The following is a 25,130-nucleotide window of genomic DNA, read 5'->3' as shown; positions in this document are numbered from 1 at the left end:
GCAACAGCTACACCCAGTGGCCACATATGAGTAATGACATTTTCTAGCTATAACACAGTAAAAGGTAAATTTGGAAACAGCTCTTTTTCAATTTATTTAAGGTTCTAGGGTAAACATTATCTTTCACTACAAATTGTTTTAAGAGAACATTCAGCAATCTCCCTGTGTGGGGGTGTGGGTGGGGATGGGGGGGTGGAGAAGGGTGGCGAACATAGGCCTTAGTTCATAAGCTTGAAGCAATTATGCAGAATAATTCCTTTTAAAAAGTAGCTAAAATAAAACTCAAACACCAGAGAGAACGTACAGATACTTTATTGCTCACCTTTCACACAAAGCACACCTCCAGCCATTTTCTTTCACAGCTTGACAATGTTTAAGTATACAAAAACCCAGCAAGAAGCGTCGTGTAGGTTTCAGTAAAGGAGAATGTAAAACATCAGCTCAGCCAGGCTTTTGTTTTCTGCAGCAATAATAAAGGGCCTCCTGCACTAAGCAAAAATCTGTCCTCTTTCTCTGTAGTGCATTTCTTAACGTTACAAAAAAAAAAGTCTCCTGCTCAAAGCAAACTAAATTGTATTTGCTGAGCCAGTGGTATTAACTCGTGCATAAAACAAATTTCAGTTTGCTGTTTCTTCTAGCAGATTTCAAGTAAAAATAGGGTTGAAGGAGGAACTTGTTTTGAATGAATGCAGGTCAGTTTGAATTGCTATACTTCACTAAATGCCTACATGTACAATAGACTCACAACTTAGTCTGCTTTTATAATCTTGACGGATTTTGGCCACGTTCAAGGTTTTCTGAGTTCCGCTTGTGGTATAATATTCCATCAAGAGGATAAGGCTACTGAATGTGCTATCTGCAGAAGAGCTCAGTTAATAGGAACTGACCTAAAAGTTCTATCAGGAAGCAAATGTGGCATAACCTCTCCAAATAAAAAGCCAACCAGGGTGGAAACTGTGCTTGCAAAACAGACATTAGAATAGTATAAGGAAAACACATATAAATGGGTTGTTAATATGAGGAAGGCTTCCTAGTTGTAAATCTAAAAAAATCTAGGAGAATCCTCATTTTCAAAACTGTATATTGAAAACTACTTATTCAAGTAATTTCTTCAAAAAAGTATGCATGTTGACTGTGGAATTAGTCTACTGGTCAATTAAAGGCAATTTTAATTACCTTTAAAAAAATTCTTCATACAAAGGAGCGATGTTGTACGTGTTTCTCAAATAAACAGCATTATGTAAGCCCATTAAAAAAAAAAATCCAACAGAATTGGATTCTGCCACCTGTGGTCTCACATTCAAAATCCACACTGGACTCAGGATTCTTAAACTAAGTTTCTATTACTTGAGCTCTAGCAAAATGTAAGGTTCTGTAGCCTCAACTAGTGTAATGTCTTCCTTGTCCAAATCCAGAGTGATTATACTGATAACCACCGTGCTGGAAGTGCTGTTCAAACTGTCCCCCTTGGTGATAATTCTGGCTCCCCCTCCCTCCCCAACCACCTCCCTGGCCTCCGCGTCCGCCTCGGCCTCCACGCCCACCTCTCCCTCCACGACCACTGCCTCGATCACCATGGTGCCCACCATCTTGGTATCTATTGTCCTGCTGGTATCCACCACCCTGGTATCCACTTGCTGTATAAGTAGTTGTTTGGAAGCCACTATAACCACCACCTTGATAGCCACCACCGTGGCCACCATGGTAGCCACCTGGCTGGAAGCCCGAATCTCGATAACCACCATCTTGGTAGCCACCTCCTCCTCCACTCCCTCCATCTGTCCAGCCTCCTTGATGCTTATTTCCTCTTCCTCCCCCTCGGCCACCGTGGTCGTAGCCACCACGGTCGTAGCCTCCACGGTCATAGCCACCACGTCCACCTCTCCCTCCTTGTTCATGACCTCCTCGTCCTCCGTATGAGGAATGTTCATAACCACCTCTCCCTCCGCCTCGGCCTCCTGCTTGCTGCTGGGGGCCATCCTGCCTTTTCTGCCACGGTGGCATCTCTGGGGGCGGAGGCTCAATTTCATTGGGTCTACCGCCTCTGTCAGGCACCCTGCCCATCAACACCTGCAGGAGAAGAAAGGCATTTTAAACCATTTTATTTTGTAAACAGAAATACCTGTATTGGAAAAAAAGATAAAGGTACTCTAATTACCTTATTGATGGCACAGGCAGACTTTTCTCTTATAGAACCACTGCTTGTCCTTAGAATCTTTGACAAGTCTTGTCTTGCAGCCAAAAGGTGAGCAACAGAAATAGTACTTTTAGAAGATAAGACCGAACGTTTTGGTTGGTAGACCTTTGCTAATTTCTCTGTGTGACTCTGTTGGAAGAAAATGTTCAAAGAAAATGTCAGTTTTCAAAATGAATATAAACACTCATATTCAGTAAGTTAAAAGATTTCCAAAATGTCTGGTAATAATATTTAGGAGGCTCAAGGGGAAAAGTTATATACTCACCATTGCTCCTACCTAGTCAAGAACTCTATTATAGTACAGCAAGAAATGATTATGAATATTTTTGGGGTAAAGAAGAGGTACCCAGGGGGTAGAGGGGTAATTTGGGAATATGAAGGTCACCCCTGCCATTGGTCTCAGATAGTTGCTTTTTAATATTCCCATATTTGCTTATTATGAGATAAAAAATTTGTTACCTGTGACTAATTATGCTAACACAACATGATACATTTCTTACAAAAGTGATCCCTTCCTATTTAATATTTTCCTCTGGTATAAATAATAAATAAGGACAAAGGATCTATCTTAACCATTAGTAGAAGTGTAAGTAATGATTAAGGTTGTTAGATCTAAGGAGAAAGACAAATCACTGGGAAATTAGAAAACTTGGGCAAGTTATTTAAATCTATTTCAAACACCAGACCAATAAAGATAAATTAAAAATATAAAGACGCCGAACCGGTTTAGCTCAGTGGATAGAGCGTCGGCCTGTGGACTGAAGGGTCCCAGGTTCGATTCCGGTCAAGGGCATGTACCTTGGTTGGGGGCACATCCCCACTGGGGGGTGTGCAGAAGGCAGCTGATCGATCTCTCTCATCGATGTTTCTAACTCTCTATCCCTCACCCTTCCCTGCGGACTCAAGGGTCCCAGGTTCGATTCTGGTCAAGGGCATGTACCTTGGTTGCGGGCACATCCCCACTGGGGGGGGTGCAGAAGGCAGCTGATCGATCTCTCTCATCGATGTTTCTAACTCTCTATCCCTCACCCTTCCTCTCTGTAAAAAAATCAATAAAATACATTAAAAAAATATATAAAGACAAAATTCACACAAGAGAATGTAAGTTCAAACAAATATAAAACACTTTCAATAAATGCAAATTAGAGTAACCTAAATTTTGGGAAATAGCAACAATCCCTATCTATTAAATTATAGAAGCAACAGCTACAACTACAATACACAGCAAGTCAGCACAAGAACAAAAATATTTGGTATGCCTTTTGGTTATATGCAGGTACTCAAATATTGATGTAAATATTTGGATTACATTATATAACAAAATAGAATGTAAAAAAGTAATTTACTATGATTAAACATATGAACAAAGAAAGATACTAAAAATGCAAACAGCTATTGTAGTTAAGACAATGAGATGATCTGTGACTTTCATTTTTAAAGATTTAATAATGAAAAGAATAAAAAAATTGTCATTCCATAGTTTAGGGAATGTTTCCTGAATATCTTATATTTATTTTTCTTAGAGTCACTATTGTACCTAAATAAGTACTCAATCAATGTTTGTTGTATGGAAACAAATACCTTTGAGAAAACGTTTCAAATAAAACTGATTTAAAGTGCAATTTCAAAGTGAGATATAAGTACACAAATTTTATTTCATATGAAATAAAAGTTCACTTTGTACATATTAAAATAATTTCTACAAAGTAATTTAAAACGAAGTTTCGAAATGAGGTATCAGTACATAAATTCCATTAAATGAAAAAGTAGATTTGTGCAAGTTAAATAATTTGTATAGGCCTTCCTTATCCTCAATATATTTATATATTTCATACAATCATTGTGTATTATAGTTCAACAGAATCTTAAATATCACCTAGATTAAACCCAGCACTTTAAAGATGTCAAAAATGAGAGTAAACGGAAGCTCAGAGTACCAGGGTGCCCACTGTCAAGTCCACTGATGGCTACCCAAGACTAAACCACAGTATCAATGTCTCCGTCAGTGCACTTTCATCAATCATCATATGTTTCTCTAGCTGAAAGTTGTAGATTATTTATTTATTTAAAATTTATCTACTATGCTGAGGGTGAAATGATTATTTTTATCAAAGGTAATTTAAGGAAGGACTTGTATTTCTTAAACAGCAATCACAGAAGAGAACAGTTTACTCCTGATACTATTGACTTGCTGTGAGATATTAGGCAGGCTCCCATTTATCTAGGTTGCCATCTTTTTTTTTTTTTTAATATATTTTATTGATTTTTTACAGAGAGGAAGAGAGAGGAATAGGGAGTTAGAAACATCGATGAGAGAGAAACATCGATCAACTGCCTCTTGCACATTCCCCACTGGGGATGTGCCCGCAACCAAGGTACATGCCCTTGACAGGAATCAAACCTGTGACCCTTGAGTCCGCAGGCCGACGCTCTATCCACTGAGCCAAACCGGTTAGGGTGCCATCTTTTTTTAGTTACAAAATGAGGGGAGTTATAAGACTGATCTCTAAGACCTCCTTCCAATACTAAAATGCTATAACCCAATAGGTATCTACCCCTACAATTTAGTCAAATAGGACTTTGCTAAGGTTTCAAGATTTTTGTGAAACTAACATATTAGCAAGATTATTGGAGAACTAAATAAAAGCACTTACTAAGTCAATTCACTAAAATTCAGAGAACAATCTATTTTTAAAAATGAATGCATTGCCCAGCTGGTGTGGCTCAGTGGTTGAGCATTGATCTATGAACTAGGAGGTCATGGTTCCATTCTTGATCAGGGCACATGCCTGGGTTGCGGGTTCAATCCCCAGTGGGGGGCGTGCATGAGGCAGCCAGTCAATTATTCTCTCATCACTGATGTTTCTTTCTCTCTCTCGCTCTCCCTTCCTCTCTCAAATCAATAAAAATATATTTTTAAAAAATTGAATGCACTATTAAGGGAACATCTCATACTAACATTTGGACCAACCGCCACAAAAATTCAAGATTTAGTTCCATTTCAGGGTTTTAAGGTTAAATTAATCAATTAATCATTCATTAATTCCCACTTACTGATCATATAGCAATTATTTAATAAATATCTACTGTTGAATGACTAAGACCTTTAACTGGATTATCTCATTTAAGCTAAAATAAGTCTTATTCTCCAATTCTATAGATCATAATATTTGGTCTTTCTAAATCCAATGAAATTAAATTGTCAAATAATTTTTAAAAATTATTTTAGTAATCTTCAGAAACTCTCTCCATTTCTCTCACATATGAGTACTTCACTTCAAGTAGGGTCTATTACATACCGGTTTTGCTGAACAATATTGAAAAGAAAGGTTCCTCTGTGTGTTTCCTATGTATTTCTCTTGTAGTTTCCACTTATCTAAACTGTACTAGGAATGCTTAAGGATCAAGTCTATAAATACTCTGCTCTTTTAAATTATTTAATGTGTACCTTAGCTCGGTCAGACCAACCAAAAGACTGGACAGTGACATCCAAACGTTTTATTAGCAGCTTTCTCCGAACTTCATATTCATTGGCTATGGCTTGGTTAATTGCTTCTATCTTTTCCTGAAACAAAACATTTTTAAGATGTTAGAATTTAAAAAAATAATAATAAAAATAAAAAAGAAGTTAGAATTTAAACCTGCTTGACCCTTGTTTCAAAAGGGCAGAAACTATCTGTTTCATTCATACCTGAATCCCAGCACTTAGCACAAAATAGTTATTCAATAAATATAATAAAAGTTATAAATTAAGAAAATGATATGCAAAATAATGTCTCAAAACATAATAACAGATATGTACAGTACAAAAGTATGATTTAGCTTTCCGATAATCCATTGTGTGAAGCTCAGCCCAATGAAGTTTTTGGCTTGAAGGCAACCCATTTGGCAATTAGAAACATGCATCATACTGAACTTCTATTCATTTTAATCAGCTGTATGAAATATTTACAAATTATAAGTGTCTCTAATCTTAAATAAAATTATTTGCTGCACAAATCTTAAGATTCACAACTGATTCTAAGAATGTCCATCTAGGAAACTACATTAGAAAAAATAACTTAAAAAGCACCCACTGTAGGGTCAACATAAATGTCATAGGATAGATGGATGATTCCTTGCAAATTCACTCCACAGATGATCGCTACTCACCCAGTGGGCCGGTCCCAATGACTTCTTCAATAAAGGCTTTCCCACATGATTAGGTGGAACTTTTGCTAATGTTTCCTTTAACTGACACAAAAAACATAAATGAATGAATAAACAAACGTAAAAGTAACACATATCCTCCTCATCTTCCTAAGTCCCATCATATCTTGCCATCAAAAGAAGATTCCTGACAGAGGGAAAGGCGGAGGATGTTTTGAAATGTACAAGACCCACACAATAAAGACACTCGCTGGCCCACTCCTCTCGTGCCTATGGAAGCATGATTCCTTCACTGCACCTACGACAGTGCCTGACAACGGCAGGCACTGAATGGGTATTTCCTGAAGGAATGAATGAACACACAGAAAAATAGGGACTATGGATACACTGCTGCTCCCCTGTAGAGTTCAGCCAGATTTGTGCATCATGGTGTCCATCTGCCCCATAATGCTAATGTACCAATTCTTAGAGTCCAACAGATATGCATACAGAGAGTAACTCTGCTATAACAAATATCATCCTCTTTTATTCATTAATTTTTTAAAACCCCTTCATGGTTGATAATGTGTGGCATAAATTATTTTCACGTACTAGATTATGTTAGCAGTCAAGAAATCTAAATCGCCAATTGAAACTTTATAAGACTCGAAGTGAGTGGATTAAAAACAAGAACATTAACATCCTTTTCTGTCCAGTCAATGGGGAGGGTGGTAACATTTAATGATAAAGACTTTAAAAGTTAATTGCATTAAAGTTCAATTATAAAATAATTTTTAAAGGACTTAATTCTTTTTACATTATATCTAGCTTATTTCAGCTTATAAATCCAAGTGTCAAGTTTTCTTTTTGAAAAAGAAACATGCTAACATGTTAAAAAAACACACACTAAAATACTGACTTCTCTTTAAGGCATCTAGGATTTAAAACCCAAAACTCATTTAGTAACAATTACTTAATAATATGCACATTAGGTTCCCATTAAGAGAAATTAACTTGCTTCATTTCAAACAAATGTAGGACTATGCCTTTAATACACTACAATCTGGTACTAAAGGTCTTACTTTTTTTTCAATCCCGCTGAAGAATTGGAACATAGTTATATTGGCTGGAGGTTTGGACATTCCTAGAGCAATACATATGCCTTTCAACTCTTGAAAGACCTCACTACCGCCTCCTTCTTGAGCTTTTTTTGGAGGAGTATTCACACAGAGCATTCTGGCAGCTTCTAGTTCTGAGATGAGGTATGCTGAAGTAAACAAAATAAGATTTCAAAATGAGATACAGCTACAGTTAATAGTCATAAGTCTGGAGTCACAACTCTATAGACCTAATGATATGTAACTTTTAAAGCTGCAAGAATGGATAAAAACAAGAAAGGAAAACCATATTTACCTCAAGTGACATGGCATATAAACTGATTCTGTAACACAGGTATTTAATCAATATATATTTAAAGGCTAATTTAAAAATAAGTGATTCTTCTTTGAAACCAAAGGATCAAGGTAGCTGACATCTAAAAATCTGGATTCTTGCATTCTACTATTAAGGAATCTACAGAACAGGGGTTGGCATCTGTTGACAAATTTGCAAAAGGTGGCAGGTGGCAAATTTTCAGTGACAATTAAAAAGGTTATTTTTTTACTTCTCACCACTGACATGCACCAGTGATCCTATATAATAAAAGGCTAATATGCAGCAAAGTGACTGAACGGCGGAACGACCGGTCACTATAACGCGCACTGACCACTAGGGGGCAAACGCTCAACGCAGGAGCTGCCCCCTGGTGGTCAGTGCGCTCCCACAGGGGGAGCGCTGCTCAGCCAGAAGCAGGGCTTGATGCTCCTTAGCACTGCTTTGGAGGCCGGAGAGGGCTCTCGCCACTGCCGCCAGGCTCACAGCTGGCAAGCGCAGCAGTGACAGCGCTAAGGACCCCTCAGGGGATGTCCACCGAGGGGTCCCGGACTGCAAGAGGGAGAATGTCCAAGAGTGCGAATGTCGTGCAATGGGCCTCTGGTATAATTATATGTTCCTCTAACCATACAATACTTAGGAAGTCTGTTTAGAATTGGCGTGAAACAACATTTTTAAGTAATCAAAGTTTAATGTACAGGAGAAGGGGGAAGGCACCAAACTCCCAAAAGTTCCTTTCTAATGGTGTCCAGCAGCCTAATGTCACGTTCTGGCTGTTCAAAATAAACCCCCCTCTTCCATCTATATTCTTCTCAGTATTCCCTTCCCCCTGCTCTCCTCATTCTCATCCCCTCCTGTGAAAACAACAAGTTTCAAATCCTTTCTTGGCAGAGTCCTTTTGTATCAGTATCATCCCGTGTGTGTTGATTTCAGTCATGGATAATGAGGGCTGCAATCTGCTTCAGGTAATTAAGGTGAAGATACAAATATTCAATCTTATTCCTTTAACCTTCCTAAGGACATTTACGTTTTTATAAAACAATTAGTAATCATGTGGATTTCAGGACTTCAGGAATGTGACCAAATGAGAACCTCCTGATAATATGAGAAAAATGGTTTTGAAAAAAAGCCATTTTGGGGGCTTTTAAGTTTAGAAGGACAGAGGAATGATAGCCTGAATATCTTATGTCCTATACCCAAGGTGTAATGCTAGAAGTAGAGGGATCATAATTTTGGCAGGTCATTTCTGAAAAGCTGCCAACTCCTATTCTAGAACAATATATACAGCTGAGTTTCTGGAAAGGTAATTCTAAATGGGTTTGATCAAATCTTAACATGTTCCATACAGCAAACTGAATGAGTTAAAAGATCAAAACAGTAAAACTCCCCACTGTCATGAAAATAACCAGTTTTTATAAATAAGGTGTTTTTGAAACACTGCCACATTCCTGTTTCGTATCGCCTACAGCTGCTTACACGCTATATAGCAGCACAGTTAAGAGTTGTGACAGAGATTTTCTGGTCCACAAAGCTGAAAATGCTTATTACCTGGACCTTTAAGAAAGAGTTTGCCAACCCTTGTTCTAGAAAATCATGTTATATGATTTAATAAATTTGTTCTCTAAATTTAGGACAAAGTAGCACAGGTATTCACGAAATTAGTTCCCCAATACAATTACCATCAAAAAGCATTAACTGTAGCTGGTGTGTTCAAAGTACTAGGAAAGGCACTGACTGGATATTTAATGCAAAACAAACAAAAAAGATTACCTCTACTGACAATCTATAAGGAATGAGTTAAAAGATCAAAACAGTAAAACTCCCCACTGTCATGAAAATAACCAGTTTTTATAAATAAGGTGTTTTTGAAACACTGCCACATTCCTCTGTTTCGTATCGCCTACAGCTGCTTACACGCTATATAGCAGCACAGTTAAGAGTTGTGACAGAGATTTTCTGGTCCACAAAGCTGAAAATGCTTATTACCTGGACCTTTAAGAAAGAGTTTGCCAACCCTTGTTCTAGAAAATCATGTTATATGATTTAATAAATTTGTTCTCTAAATTTAGGACAAAGTAGCACAGGTATTCACGAAATTAGTTCCCCAATACAATTACCATCAAAAAGCACTAACTGTAGCTGGTGTGTTCAAAGTACTAGGAAAGGCACTGACTGGATATTTAATGCAAAACAAACAAAAAGATTACCTCTACTGACAATCTAGTAAGGAATAAAGAATAAATGCATAAAAAGATGAATAGTTTTTCATCTATTAGAAACTTAGAAATGACTTATTTTACCTAAGGGAAATGTTCTGACAACCAGAAAGGCCAACGAATGGTTAAAATTGTTCTTAATATGACACAGGAGAGTTTTTTAGCCACTCATTCGAAGACTATTTTATTTTACTAACAATTCCAATGAGGTTAGTTTATTTTTTACCCCTCAAAACACAATATATTCAAAGATTCAAATCAGTAAGGTAAGGGTGCTGGAAGAAGTAAATCAAATTATAGCATCAACATGTGACAACTGATACTTGGGAAAGACACAAAATATTCATACGGAGCAAGTAGAGAATGAGTACATGTACATAAACATTAGCATGAAAGAGAGAAAACAAACTGAGGGGAATATTTCAGAAAAGGGGAAACGGCAAAAGCAAAGATAAGGAGGGAGGTGAGTAGTGTGTATGTGTGAAGAACACAAAGAGCAGAGTAAACTTTAGCTGACTCAGTCATTCAGTTGAGCAAATAGTTGCATATTCTTGAAAAGCTTTTGAGGTGATAGCACATTAAAACAGTCTATTAATATTGACCCAAAATGATCATGTTCTGTGCAGTCTGCTTAAGAAAGATGAAAGAGTTAAAGGTATTTTATAAAGATTTATATTCAAAGTGGTTTTCATAAATATCAGCACTAAAAAGGCCAAACTCTGAGCTCTTGGAAAGAATTAGCTACTCAGGGTTATTACTAACCTTTCCACACAGCTGTTGTCCTGCTATGTAAGATAACATGTTCTAAGTGCCAAATATTAGGTGTTGGTAACGATAAACAGTGCTGCCAAAGAATCACTGAGCACACTGTGGCTGAGCCAGTTACAGAAACTATATGATTTGAAGATTACTGCATGCATGCACAGAACTACTGCAGCAGTATCAGTACCTAAAGCAGTATCTAATCTTAAGGGCATATCCCCCGGTAACAATCATTTGGCAAAGGGGAAGTTAAGAAAGTGATTCTGATGCTCACTTCGGCAGCACATATACTAAAACTGGAACAATACGGGGATTAGCATGGCTCCTGTGCAAGGATGACATGCAAATTCACAAAACATTCCATATTTAAAAAAAAAGTGACTCTGGAATAATTAGTGTTCAGTATAATGGCTATGAACACTTTTTTTTAAATTGTACCTTCAAAATTAGAGTTATAGCATTTTCTAGAAAACATAGTACAGTTGTAAAGACAAATATTTTAAAAATACTCTTATTTGTGTTCGTCATAATAAGAACTGTACTACTCAGCTAACCGAAGCTTAATCTAAATGTGTCTCAGAATGCTACAACAATTCTGAGTTAATACTATTCTCTGAATTTATTGGAGAGTTTAAGACAGCAAAATTTGTGAGTTTACTTACTGTTTTTCAGGGTGAAGAGAGAAATAGTAGTTAGTATAGACAAAACATGGAAGGAAAGAACTTTTTATAATAATTTATTTCCCTCAATGATGGGTAAGTACAGGAACAAAGCAAATATTATTGCAGAAAATTTTACATTTACAAACAAAACCAACACCCTTAACCAATTACCCAACAACAAAAAAACATCAACAAGAAAATATTTTAATTTAAAAAACAAAAAACTTCATTATTCCCACAGTTTTCCCAGTCTATTTTAAAATGTGCTTCCAGTCTAGAACGCTAAGGTTTAATGATCACACATTGAACAACACTCCAGCACTACCTTTGGTCACAGTAGGTGAAGCACAACGATAAATGAGTAGCAATTACAAAACAACTCTGCTACCAGCGCACAGACCCAATAGCTTCTAAGCTGGAAATTTAATCAAGGTTTCTTTAAAATAAGTATTCTGAATTAAATCCACACTAAAACAAAACAGTAACAACTAGTTTATTAGTCTTGGAAAACATAAACAGAAAATAATAGCTACATTCTAGTAGCCATGAACTTACTGAGCAAAAGGAGGCAGTTCTTCTGAACGAGAAGGCGCTTGGTCACATCCCCAGAAGTCAGTGAAGGGTATGGACAGTTCATCTCCCCTAGTAGCCCACTCACCTCAAGTTGGAATTCTTCAGCTTCATTCGGGCCTTTGAAGAATTAAATCATCTTATTTAATAAAAATGTTTTTCCCATTAGCATACACACATGTATAAATTGAAATTCTTAATAAGATTTTCCTAACAAAAGTTCCTTTTTCTTCTAATTCATCCTTTCTCACGCCACTGACAATTTCTTCCTTAAATACTTTCATTAGGTTATTCCCTTATTTGAGAACCTTTAATGGCTAATCTCTACCTCATCTAATCGACTTTTTCTTTCTTTGTTTTAATCCTCACCCGAGGATATTTTCCATTGATTTTTAGACAGAGTGGAAGAGAGCGGAAAAGACAGAGAAACATCTATGTGAGAGAAACACATCAATTGGTTGCCTCCTGAAAGAGCCCAACCAGGGCACCGGGGTGGGGAGGAGCCTGCAACCGAGGTAACGTGCCCTGACTGGAATCGAACCCAAGACCCTTCAGTCCACAAGCTGACGCTCTATCCACTGAGCCAAACCGGCTAGGCCACATTTTTCTGTCTTTAAAGCATAGCCTCTCTACTTTGCCCTTCCCAGATTATGTTTGTAATAGTTACCTACTACTTCCACAAATATTTCCTCTACTTGTGCCAGGCTAGTCTCCTCAATGCCATAGGTCAGTCTAATTTCCACATCTGTGCCTTCATTTCAGTTATTCCATCAAAGTCCAGTGGTCTTGCTCCTTGATGAAACTTTACCCAGGTACTAGAGCACTAACTGATTTCCTCCCACTGTGAACCACAAAGTGAAGCATGTAATTACTACTAATATCCAGTTGTTTCAATTGTGCCAGATATTTCTAGTTTCTAGACTAAGTGTGAAGGTAGTAAACATGACTTGTAGTTCTGTATTCCTATAACATGTAAAGTATAGAGTATACTGGGTGAACCAAGGAAAAACAATGCTCTTTATTCTTTACTATTTTGATGGCTCTCTATTCAATATCACAGTGGGGGAAAAATTAACAACTGTGAGAGTCACTTGACCTGAGACCTTTTTCTCATCTATAAAATGGGAAGACTGTATTATCAATTGTTTTGCAAACTGTGTTCTGTGAGGTCCAGAGTTGCACCGACTTCCTTAGAGGCAGCTGGGAGAGAGTTGTGCTAAAAGTACTCCCTCTCAACTTCAACTACAACAGCTACACTTTACCTGTTTTATGTGTTGGCTTCTATAAAGTGTTTTCATATAAACAAAGGGGATCCGGGTTATAAATAGTTACCATATAGCACAGGTGTTTGTTCAGAAGTTCTTACAATCTCTGAAATGTTAGGTTAAGAGGCAATGTTAAGAGTAATGGCTCCCAAATTTGACTGCTGGGATTGAATCCTGGCTTTATCACTTACTGGTTGTGTGACCTTAGGTCAGTGATGGTGAACCTTTTGAGCTCGGCGTGTCAGCATTTTGAAAAACCCTAACTTTACTCTGGTGCCGTGTCACATATAGAAATTTTTTGATATTTGCAACCATAGTAAAACAAAGACTTATATTTTTGATATTTATTTTATATATTTAAATGCCATTTAACAAAGAAAAATCAACCAAAAAAAATGAGTTCGCGTGACACCTCTGACACGCATGTCATAGGTTCGCCATCACTGCCTTAGGTGATGTTATTTAACCTCATTGTGTTTCCTTGTTTAATATATAAAAGAGTAATAAAACCTAGGACTGCCCTGAGGTTAAAATGAGTTAATACAAGTAAAGTACTCAGAACATAATAAGTACTCAATAAATGTAAGCTGCTGCTATCATTACTATTGTACTATACTCTCCTTAAAAATTAGAATTGGGCCCACTCGGTATGGCTCAGCGGTTGAACGTTGACCCATGAACCAGGAGGTCACTGGTTTGATTCCCAGTCAGGGCATATGCCCAGGTTATGGGCTCAATTCCCAGTAGGGAGGCAGGCAGGAGGCAGCGGATTGATGATGTTTCTCTCTCAACCCTCTTTCTATCTCTCTATCCCTCTCCCTTCCTCTCTCTCAAAATCAATGAAGGGAAAATTTTTTCTTAATTAGAATTAAGTGCAATTAATATGTACAAATTAAATATATTAAACTTAAAAGAGTGAGCTCTTCACAATGGAATTCTGTGAAAAAGAAAATGGGATTATGTGTATAGTTCTCTATAAGAGTGGATTAGTAGGTGGGCATTTTTCTTTTGTCTATTATATTATAGGTTTACCTATGGTAGGAGGGAAACCAGATGGTGGAGTCTCAGGTTCTAAGCCTTTGGACAGCTCTTTTGCAGAATCAACAAAACAGTAGTTGTTATTGCTAAAACCATAACAAAATTGGCAAATATAAAACAGCTCTCAATGCTATAAATCTGATGCTGTTGGATTTGATTTTGATAAAGCTAGTGATACATTCTTATACAGAAAACTTAATAAAGCGTTCTCTTTCTCCCTACATATATTAATTACAGAGCATTTACTTTACATATGTACTTGTAGAATCTGGTAGTACAAAAAGAAAAATATCCTAATTTCTAGTGCTAGCCACCAATTTACGATCTCATAAGTCAAGTTTTACAGAGAATGGAAAGTTCATATATGCTATATTTCTCTCCATTTTTCTATATCTTAATAATAGGGTCTTTTCACCTTCCATAATAGTTGAATGACTATATTTTGTTTTTTTTTCAACTTCTGAATCATTTTTCTCTAAAAACAATGGAGGCAGAGTATTCTGTTGCTTTACAAAAATTTTTTTTTATATTTACAAAGAACTTGAAATTTTAGCTTTAGTATTGATAATGTTCAATTGACAATACCCAAATTTTATTTTTTATATTTTGCACCTAGAACTGATATTTACTTACTGTTAGTTGCTTGCACATTTTCTTCCAGTTTACAGAGCACTCTTAATTCAGACACCAGCCAAGCACAGAGTTTGGTAAACTCAGGGGAACTGGCTCCAGCAGAGACCGCCTGAGACAGAGCGCCATCTTCTAACAATGGACCCTTGTAACTGGTGAGTTAAGAAATCACACTTCATAAGAATATAGAATCACACCTAATATATTACAGACGCAATATACACTATTTATGTATTATTTCTATAATTGATAGTTTAAAAAAGATCTTATGATGACCAGTTTCTAAACTTAGAAATATAAAAATCTGAACTATACTAAATCATTAGAAAAATAAGCTAAATGTTAACTGCATTTCATCCCTTCAAAATATAGGTGAATATTTATGTCTACTTCTACACACTAACTGAAAGCTCTTACTGTATAAAGATTTATTTTCTTACTCTAACTGAACTGAGTATTAAAACTAGATTAATAAGTGATAGCTAATTATACTATATTTTACTAGTTTAGAAATAAAACTTAGGTTATTTTTTCTTGAGATTTTTCCAGAAATCAATTAGGTTAGGGTTTTAATGACTTTCTTTAAAAGCAAAACTTTCCAATTAATCATTTATTTCCTTTTTCTATATTTAATGACGGTTAAGACCAGTAAGACCTACTAGTACCAGAGAAATGTCAAGTTTAATTTAATAATTGCTGGTGAGTTACTGTTTGGGTGAACTGGTACAAGTGAAACCTAATCCTTTGCAAGTGATTCAAATGTAATTTTAAAAAATTACTTAATGTTCAAACATTCATAAAAGGCAATAGTAATAATGAACCCCAATCTAGGATATAGCTATAATGAAAGATTTTGTCATTCTCAAAGGAATTTTAAAATATATATTCTTCAGAAGATTACTTTATTTTTTCGTAAAGAAAATATTAATAAAAATAATATATTAAGTACGCTTAAGATAATTTGATGTTTAGTGGTATAGAAATGTTAGAGTAATTACGATACTTGATCCTTTTAAATTACAATTACACTGAGTGGCCAGATTATTATAAACACCCCATCAGTACAATGAAGTGAATTAGTTAGGTGAATAATAATAATAAAACCTTGAGAGTATCTGCTTAGGAAGTTTTCAATATTCAGTATTTTTGGAAGTGTCAGTTAAGTACTGATGGGGTGGTCATAATAATCTGGCCGGTCATAATAATCTGGCCACTCAGTGTATATGTGTATACATTGAATGGAATGGAAAAAGTGTTACACAAAATGAGGTTATAGATCTCTGGCATCTAGATTTAAAAGCACACATTAGACACTGGAGTAAAGAGACGAGGCCTAGAAACTTCTTGTGTTCCACTTTTAGATTTTGCTCTTTTATTTTACAAGTAGAGTTACTGAATTCCTACCGTGTGCCAAATTAGAGATAAAAGATAGTCATTTAATTCTAGCATTCCTCAGTGAATCCTTTAAGAGTACACACCCATCAATGAAGACTAAATTTTAATGATCGAATGCCACCAAACTACGTAGTTATGGTTAACATTTATAGCCAAGTTTTCAGGAAATCCCACGGCTTACATTACAACCTATCCTAACTAAATAAAGTGGTTACAATTACTACTTTGAGAGTCCCCAAGAGCACAGTTAAAAGAAGGTAGAATAATGGGAAGAAACGTCACCCATCACCCACTGTTAGGTGACCCCTTCCCGTGCAGAATGACTGCATTTGAAGAAGGTCTACCTCGTCCTCTCATCCCACAGCTTCCAACACTACTCTTAAGGGTCGCTTCTTAGAAGCTCCTGCAGTGATGGCGAACCTATGACACGCGTGTCAGAGGTGAAACGCGAACTCATTTTTTTGGTTGATTTTTCTTTGTTAAATGGCATTTAAATATATAAAATAAATATCAAAAATATAAGTCTTTGTTTTACTATGGTTGCAAATATCAAAAAATTTCTATATGTGACATGGCACCAGAGTTAAGTTAGGGTTTTTCAAAATGCTGACACGCCGAGCTCAAAAGGTTCACCATCACTGTCCTAGGACCTGATTTCCTTTGGCAGCCAAGGGACCCTCCTCACACCTCCGCACAGCACATCCGGGTGGTGTGCACTGCTCTTCCAACTCGCTGGGTACCATCCCTGCGCAGCCCAACACTGCCCGGAACAAGTGTTCCTCAAAAACTGTTCACTGAATGAATGGCTTCAGGTGTGAGCGTGCAATTTCGTGTGAGATGTCTACCGAAACAGCCCATTTTGCTGAACCACTTTTACGTCTACCCTATTCAAAGAAATAAGCGTATATAAAAGGACAGTGGTTATCCACTTGGACAAAGAAAGGCGATCAGCACTGCCACTTCCTTTCCTAAAAATTTCTACCCGGACAGCAAGTTTACTCAAGTGGACAGACTTTGGGAACCCGCACAGGGTCCTTTCTTCAAGGAGAACACAGTTTCCCCTTAAATGGTTTCCACGTGATCCAAAAGCCCCAGGGGGAGGTTTTGATAAAGGACCTGTTTCTTTATAAATACAGCTACCTAAATCTGTAAAAAAAAAGAAATTGACATTGTACCTCTAGCCAAATATTGAATCATACGATTTGTTTCTGAAACCACAGTGACCCCAAGGTTCTGAGTTTTCAGGTTTTAACAGAGTCTTCTGACCTGGGTAACCCAGGGAGATAAGCAGCCTCATTTCCCACTTCTAGGTGAACCGACTATGGGTTAGCTAGCTGTCAGGAGGGGAGACAATGGACACCACAAACGGGTAGGGATCTGGTGCGTGCAGACGACCCCGAGGGTAAGTCAGGGCCAGCAGTGGCTCCGAGGCGTGTCAGACGCGGGAGGAACTGCCCGCGGTTCCCACGGAGGTGGCGGCAGGTGAGGGGCACCGCGAGCGAGCGGCACGGACGCGGCGCGCAGACATGTGGCTCCGGGAAGCCTGGTGTCTGCGGAGATGACTGGGCAAAGATGCCCTGAGACCAACGGGGTGGGGTAGGCGCGGGGGCTCAGGACGGGGAGTTCGGAGGACAAGGAGGAAATCCGAGAATCAACTTTGGCCACCTCTGAAGTGAGGGGGTCCCGCCGGAGGATGGGGAGCCGGGAGAGGCGCTCCGAGAGGGGGTGGGCGAGAACCGGTGCCCAGACAATGACACGCTAGACCGACAAACAGCGCGGGGACCTAGGCTGCAAGGAGCACCGGGCAGGCCTCGGGGCGTCGCAGGCGGAGGGCCCCGAGCGTGTTGGGCAGAGACAGCGGACGTGGCATTGGGGTCCCGGAGCCTGAGGGGAGGCGACAGCCAGGCGCCGCGGGGTGCGGCGTGGAGAGCTAGGTGTCTCCGTCTGGGACTCCGGAGGTGTGCCCCGGGGACCGGCCGTGTGGGGACCGGGAGACCGTGCTCTGGGACTCTTACCCCAGGTCTTCCAGCGACTCCAAGATGTCAGTCTCCATGAGGTCGCACTCCATGCTAGTGGTATTCAAATTTCCGAGTCCTGAGGCTCCCCTCTTCGCCGGCAACGCGTACGCTAGCGCATGCGCTGCCTCCCCGGAACTTCCAAATCGACGTCTGGCGCCTCAGCCCCTGCACTGCGCATGTCCCGAGCGTGCGCAAGAAACGTGGTCCCGCCCATAGCCCCGCCCCTGCCGGCTGAGGGATGGCCGGGAGGCAGAGTTTGGCACATGCGTGTTACTGAGTAGTGAAGCCGGCAGCCCAAAGAAGGGCAGGCGGACTGGCTGCGTGGCAGCCGGGCGTGGGGACCAGGCAACGCGGGGAGGGGGGAGGTTAGCGGGGGCAGCGTTCTAGTTTCTCTTAACTTGCTTTACGCAAACATGTGAATCTTGGGGCGAGGCGAACGGGGGAGGAGTCGGGGGGTCTCTAGATTCGGGTGGGTGTTGTCTGTGAAACAATGTTGGACCTCAGGGAGTGGCGGGAGGGGTTGTCCGCACCCTGCCAGCGTGTGCTCGCCTTAGCTGCGGGCCATGGAGAAGGGGAAAATTCTTAAGCTTCGGAGACGTAAACGGGACAAGTGCTGAGAATGGCATATACAGTAAATGCGTTTTGATTTCCTTGTGGTTGCAGGAGACGTGTTTTGAGGATCAGGGAGCAGGAAACGTTCCTTTGTCGTGGTCATATTCAGAAAGTTGTTGCACTCCCCGCTTTGCATTCTCTGACTTCTTAAGACCTTCAGACACTAAGAATCTTATTTTAAAGGGTGGGGCAGAGAAGGGCTTCACTGCATAACAAAAAGAATAGAATATATTTAAATTCATGCACTTTAGACAGTGAATACACTTTTTTTTTTCCTGTCCTGCAATTGCCTTTGATATTATTTGCCTGGGTGTAACATTCAATTCACGGTGGGTTATAATTTCTTGATAGTTATTGGTTGGGTATATGCTTAGAAATTATTGAGCGTGGCAGCCGGGCGTGGGGACCAGGCAACGCGGGGAGGGGGGAGGTTAGCGGGGGCAGCGTTCTAGTTTCTCTTAACTTGCTTTACGCAAACATGTGAATCTTGGGGCGAGGCGAACGGGGGAGGAGTCGGGGGGTCTCTAGATTCGGGTGGGTGTTGTCTGTGAAACAATGTTGGACCTCAGGGAGTGGCGGGAGGGGTTGTCCGCACCCTGCCAGCGTGTGCTCGCCTTAGCTGCGGGCCATGGAGAAGGGGAAAATTCTTAAGCTTCGGAGACGTAAACGGGACAAGTGCTGAGAATGGCATATACAGTAAATGCGTTTTGATTTCCTTGTGGTTGCAGGAGACGTGTTTTGAGGATCAGGGAGCAGGAAACGTTCCTTTGTCGTGGTCATATTCAGAAAGTTGTTGCACTCCCCGCTTTGCATTCTCTGACTTCTTAAGACCTTCAGACACTAAGAATCTTATTTTAAAGGGTGGGGCAGAGAAGGGCTTCACTGCATAACAAAAAGAATAGAATATATTTAAATTCATGCACTTTAGACAGTGAATACACTTTTTTTTTTCCTGTCCTGCAATTGCCTTTGATATTATTTGCCTGGGTGTAACATTCAATTCACGGTGGGTTATGATTTCTTGATAGTTATTGGTTGGGTATATGCTTAGAAATTATTGAAAAAAAATGAAATAAAAAAGTTTTCAAGATGATGGCATATTTAAAAAATTATATTAAAGCATAAATTGGTATAATATTGCATTGTGTAGGCATTTAATTAGTTTTCTAATTGGTACCAGGGTGTGTGTTTTTTTGTAATCTTCAAACATTTTTGTGTCTAATGGATAAATATCCCCTATACCTTAAGTTCCTGAATTTGCATCATCTGGAGGAGGGGGTGAGGAATTAACATTTATTATGCTTGACATTGTATTACTTCCTTGATCCATATTATTTTACTCAGTCATCATAAGGCTGTGTAAGTATTACTTCCATTATACAGATGGCAGTAAGGCTCACTCAGTAGCTTTATGATCAGGTAAAATGATAAGACCAATAAGAAATGTATTTTGAGGCATATCTGAATCCATATTCCTTCCTACTTGACTATTCAAATAAGGATTTATAGGCTAGATGTGAAAATATAGGAATATCGAGCTATTTGAATTTATGTAAGCTTGTATATGTTGTACATGATTACCTTATAATAAAAATGGAATAATAATTTATTCTCATAGGGTTGTAGAAGGTGCCAAATAAAAAGTAATGCTTAATGCAAAATCAGTTTGGGAAAAAAAGTTTCATTCTTGACTCAATTTTCCATGTAAATTGTAACACTATTAGTGAGCAAGTGATGAGTCCCCTAAATTTATTTTTCTAATACAAATTGTTAGATTAAAGGGAAGGTAACCAACACAAAGGGATTTTTAAAATATATTATTTAAAATAGGTCTGTAATAGATCTTGCTGCAATAAAAACAATGCTTCTAAAAGTAAATATTGTCTCAATAGAAAAGGGAAAAAAGTAAATATTTCTATCATTTTTATAGGATCTACAAGAAATCTTTTGCATTTTATTTTGCATTTGTTTGTATTTATGTTGTAATTAGGATATCTAAAGACCTCATTCAAACCAAAATTTAACAGAATGAAAAGAACACTGATTTGGGAATTATTGAGCCCTGGTTTTTTATTCAGATCATTATAAGAAAGTGACAGGGAAAATGAGACATTTTCGGGGGGCTAGCAATCTGAATTAGTCCCAGCAACCTGCTTTCTACTGCACTCTCTTGCTAGCTGATAATTAACTCCATTTGTGAAAGAATGGGGAGACTGGCCTGGTCCATCCTTAGTTCCTCCCATGCCAGGTGTCTCCTGGGTATCTGAGCTATGCTGTGCTCAAGGCTGCAAGCTTTCTATAAGATATCTGCTAAGCACAGTAAATCTTTCTCTGCCCTGTTTGGTTCTTTTTAACCCCCTTAATATATAGAAAGAAAATCTCATTGTCCAGGCGCTTCAGGATCTGGATCTTAGAGTCCCCTGAACTAGCAGTGCTGCTTGAATTAAAGGCTCTTTCCCGAACCTCAGTGTCCGACTGTCACTTCCGTGCCAGTTTCATAAATTCCACATTCCATAACAAAAGGATTTTCTAACACAGTTGTCTAAAGTCCATCAGGTATCTTTAAGAGATGAATTTTCTGTGTAGAAGGTGTTCAACTTGAAATTATGAATGACCTTAGTTTAAAGACCAGCCTTTCCAGATCTTCTTGAAAAAAGTAAAAGAGAAATCATATTTTATACTTATGAGAAAAATATATGGGGGAAAATTGAAATGAAAACTGGTATCAATTTTCAGAGGAACATCTTTTTATGTATAACCTTAAATATTATTATAAGGGAAATTTTTAATTATGTAATAGTTAAAAATTTATGCAGCCCTAGCTGGCTTGGCTTAGTGGATAGAGCTTCAGCCTGCGGACTGAAAGCTCCCAGGTTCGATTCCGGCCAAGGGCACACGCCTGGGTTGCAGGCTCGATCCCCAGTAGGGGGCATGCAGGAGGCAGCCGATCAATGATTCTCTCTCATCATTGATGTTTCTATCTCTCTCTCTCCTCCCTTCCTCTCTGAAATCAATAAAGAAATATATATATTTAAAAAATTTATGCAGCTGAGATTCTTAAGAAAGTTACTTCTGCCCTGGCCGGCATTGCTCAGTGGTTAGAGCATCGGCCTGTGCAATGAAGGGTCATGGTTTCCATTCCCAGTCAAGGGCATGTACCTGAGTTGCAGGTTCAATCCCCTGGCCTGGTGTGGGGGGGTGCATGTGGGAGGCAACCAATTCTCTCTCTCTCTCTCTCTCTCTCTCTCTCTCTCTCTCTCCTTCCTCTCCCCCCCCCCCCCCCTTCTTTCAGGATTAACAAAAGAAAAATAAAGTTACTTCTAAAATCTATAGAAGGGAAATTTTTTATTTTATTTTTTAATTGAATTTATTGGGATGACTTTCTTCTACCTCCCCCGACTTCCCTTTCCCTCTGAGAATCACCATACCGTTGCCTGTGTCTATGAGTTGTTTTTTTCCCCTTAATTCCTTCTCCTTTGTCACCCAGCTCCCCAAACCCTGCCCCCCACACCTGTCAGTCTGTTCTTTATGAGTTTGTTTTTATTTTGTTTGTTAATTTATTTTGTTCATTAGATTCTACATATGAGTAAAATCATATGGTATTTGTCTTTCTCTGACTTATTTCACTTAGCAAAATGCTCTCCAGGTCAATCCACGCTGTCTCAAAGGGTAAGATTTCCTTATTTTAAACAGCCAAAGTAGTATTTCATTGTGTAAATGTACCCATCTTTTTATCCACTCAGCTACTGATGGACACTTGGGCTGCTTTCAAATCTTGGCTATTGTAAATAACACTGCAGTGAACATAGGAGTACATAGAGTCTTTCGAATTATCGGGTTTCTTTGGATATATTCCCAGCAGTAGAATCACTGGGTCATAAGGCAGTTCCATTTTTAATTTTTTTAGGTAACTGCATACTGCTTTGCACAGTGGCTGCACCAATCTGCATTCAAGGACTCTTCACATGACCTTCCATGCACACATGTGACAAGTGTGTTTGGGTGGAGCCTGGCTCACTCCTAGTTCTTTCACTTCTTGGGTGGAGTTGGTTTGAATTGACATAGTGAACCAAACAGACACTGGTCTAATTTGAATGTAGTAAGAGTTTATTAGACTCTATCCCAAAGGTGATAAACTGGTATCCATATCAGGCCAAGAGTTGTGTTTTATTTGGCCTAAGTGATACAGTTAAAGAATGTTGAGTCCTCATTTAAAAGTTTGGAGATATTATTGGGTTTTCTTTTTTTTTTAAAGGTATTTTATTGATTTTTTACAGAGAGGAGGGGAGAGGGATAGAGAGTTAGAAACATCAATGAGAGAGAACCATCGATCAGCTGCCTCCTGCACACCCCCTACTGGGGATGTGCCCGCAACCAAGGTACATGCCCTTGATCAGAATCGAACCGGGGACCTTTCAATCCGTAGGCCGACGCTCTATCCACTGAGCCAAGCCGGTTAGGGCATTATTGGGTTTTCTTGAAAAAATAAATCAGTGGACGTGGTAGCACTGAACTCTTATTGCCCATTAAGGCAATGATTGCTTTGGGTTGAAAAGGCTGCCAGTTCAATTTTCTTAAAACCACCTCAGATGGTTTTATAATTAGTCTTTCATCATTTAACATTAATGTTATAATTTTATGTTGTTTTTAAAATATGTTCTGATCTTTTCTATCCAGTTGCTATAAAAGGATGCATTTTCTACATGTTGCTTAGTACATTGATGCATATACAATAGGCATAAAAATTGTTGATTGGTTGATTGACAAGAAAGTTTTCCCTTTCTCCTAACCAGACTTGGCTTTCTTCTGAAAGAATAAAGCGATTCTTTACAGGGAATGAATAACTATACAACAATGAGTTGTGCTCTGAGCTCTTGGATCATCCTGGAACGTAGTCAATGCCTATTTAAAACTAGGCTATTTTGGTAGGATGATATGTTCTCTGCTGACTTAGATTGTTATTAGCAACTTTGTATTTTATTCTAGTGCAGTGATCCTTTATGGTGGGGAGTTAGAACCCTCAAGGAGACTTTTCAAGCTCTCCACCTCCCAAAGGTCCCCCATGAGAATTGCAGCATTGTGTGATGAGAGATGCTACTGATTGGGAGTGTGCTGTGAGAAAAATAGGGCTTGAGCAGAATAAAGGCTGTAAATCACTCTTCTAGGGAGAGCTTGTCAATATGACCATAATAATTAGGCTGATTTAAAATATATATATATATGTTTTTGTTGATTTCAGAGAGAGGAAGGTAGAGGGAGAGATAGAAACAGCAGTGATGAGAGAGAATCATTGATCAGCTGCCTTCCGCATGCCCCTGTGGACGAAAGGGGCCACATGCTAACCTGAAAAGCTCAGGGAAGGCCTGCATGGTGGTCTTGCAAACTTGGAGACCTAAAGTAACCACAAAGGATGGTCTGAAATTAAACTTTAACTAAAAGCAGTTAAGGTGGGTAGTTACGTCCTAGGCCGGTATCTTCACTGACAAGGTGAACCTTTACCTTAACTGAGCCTATCTATCTTTTTGCATCTATAATCACATATCCTTGAAATGTCTGGGTAACTTGTAACTTCTCTTTTTCCAGACCTTTTGGGGCACAACCTAAGGTGCCTTTTTGTCAGGACAGATACCACAAATTCCTTCATTGTTATGTTAATTGTTCTAGCACCCACCTAAATATGTGTCTATCATTTTACTTTTATCCAATCCCAGAGGCTTCCCGCTTTGCTTTCTCCCGCCTCTCTAGTCTATCACCAATGGATTTCATGTAACCCACCCACGTCCCTCCTTTGATTGCAATGTATAATAATAGAGGAAAACCCACCATTCTCCAGAGCACTATCCCAATCCATTGAGATATCGCTTCCCAGCAATTGTCCACAGTTTAGCTCAAATAAACTCACAAAAATTCTTTACAGGTTTGAATGTTTTTTATGTTAACACCCCCTACTGGGGATCTATCTCACAACCTGGGCATGTGCCTTGACCAGGAATCCAACCGTCACCTCCTGGTTCATAGGTAGACGCTCAACCACTGAGCCATGCCAGTCGGGCTGTTTGTTTGTTTTTAAACTATAGATCATTTATTTTTAAAAATGCTGGTTGAGAGCCATGGCATCACCCAGCCTGACGCTGCTTCTCTGGGCCTGGAGCTGAAACACAATTTGAGGCTTACATGTCATCTCTAGGGCTTAATGCTTAACCTAT

At 38.9% G+C, this 25,130-nt stretch overlaps 1 protein-coding gene across 1 annotated transcript; it reads right to left on the bottom strand.

Moving 5' to 3' along the window:
- Positions 1-294: 294 nt before the first annotated feature.
- Positions 295-18,466, bottom strand: FAM98A (family with sequence similarity 98, member A). The gene is made up of 8 exons (XM_005867337.2): positions 18,310-18,466; positions 14,903-15,051; positions 11,952-12,086; positions 7,408-7,592; positions 6,350-6,430; positions 5,646-5,762; positions 2,159-2,326; positions 295-2,070 (listed from the first exon to the last, which is right to left on the bottom strand). Exons 1-8 carry the CDS (start codon positions 18,360-18,362, stop codon positions 1,381-1,383), a joined length of 1,578 nt encoding a protein of 525 aa, XP_005867399.1. The 5' UTR covers positions 18,363-18,466; the 3' UTR covers positions 295-1,380.
- Positions 18,467-25,130: the final 6,664 nt, after the last annotated feature.

This window comes from Myotis brandtii, unplaced genomic scaffold (assembly GCF_000412655.1).
Source record: "Myotis brandtii unplaced genomic scaffold, ASM41265v1 scaffold25, whole genome shotgun sequence".
Taxonomy (NCBI): Eukaryota; Metazoa; Chordata; class Mammalia; order Chiroptera; family Vespertilionidae; genus Myotis; species Myotis brandtii.
Note: the sequence above shows the minus strand (reverse complement) of the source record. Positions and strands in the feature narration are given on the sequence as shown.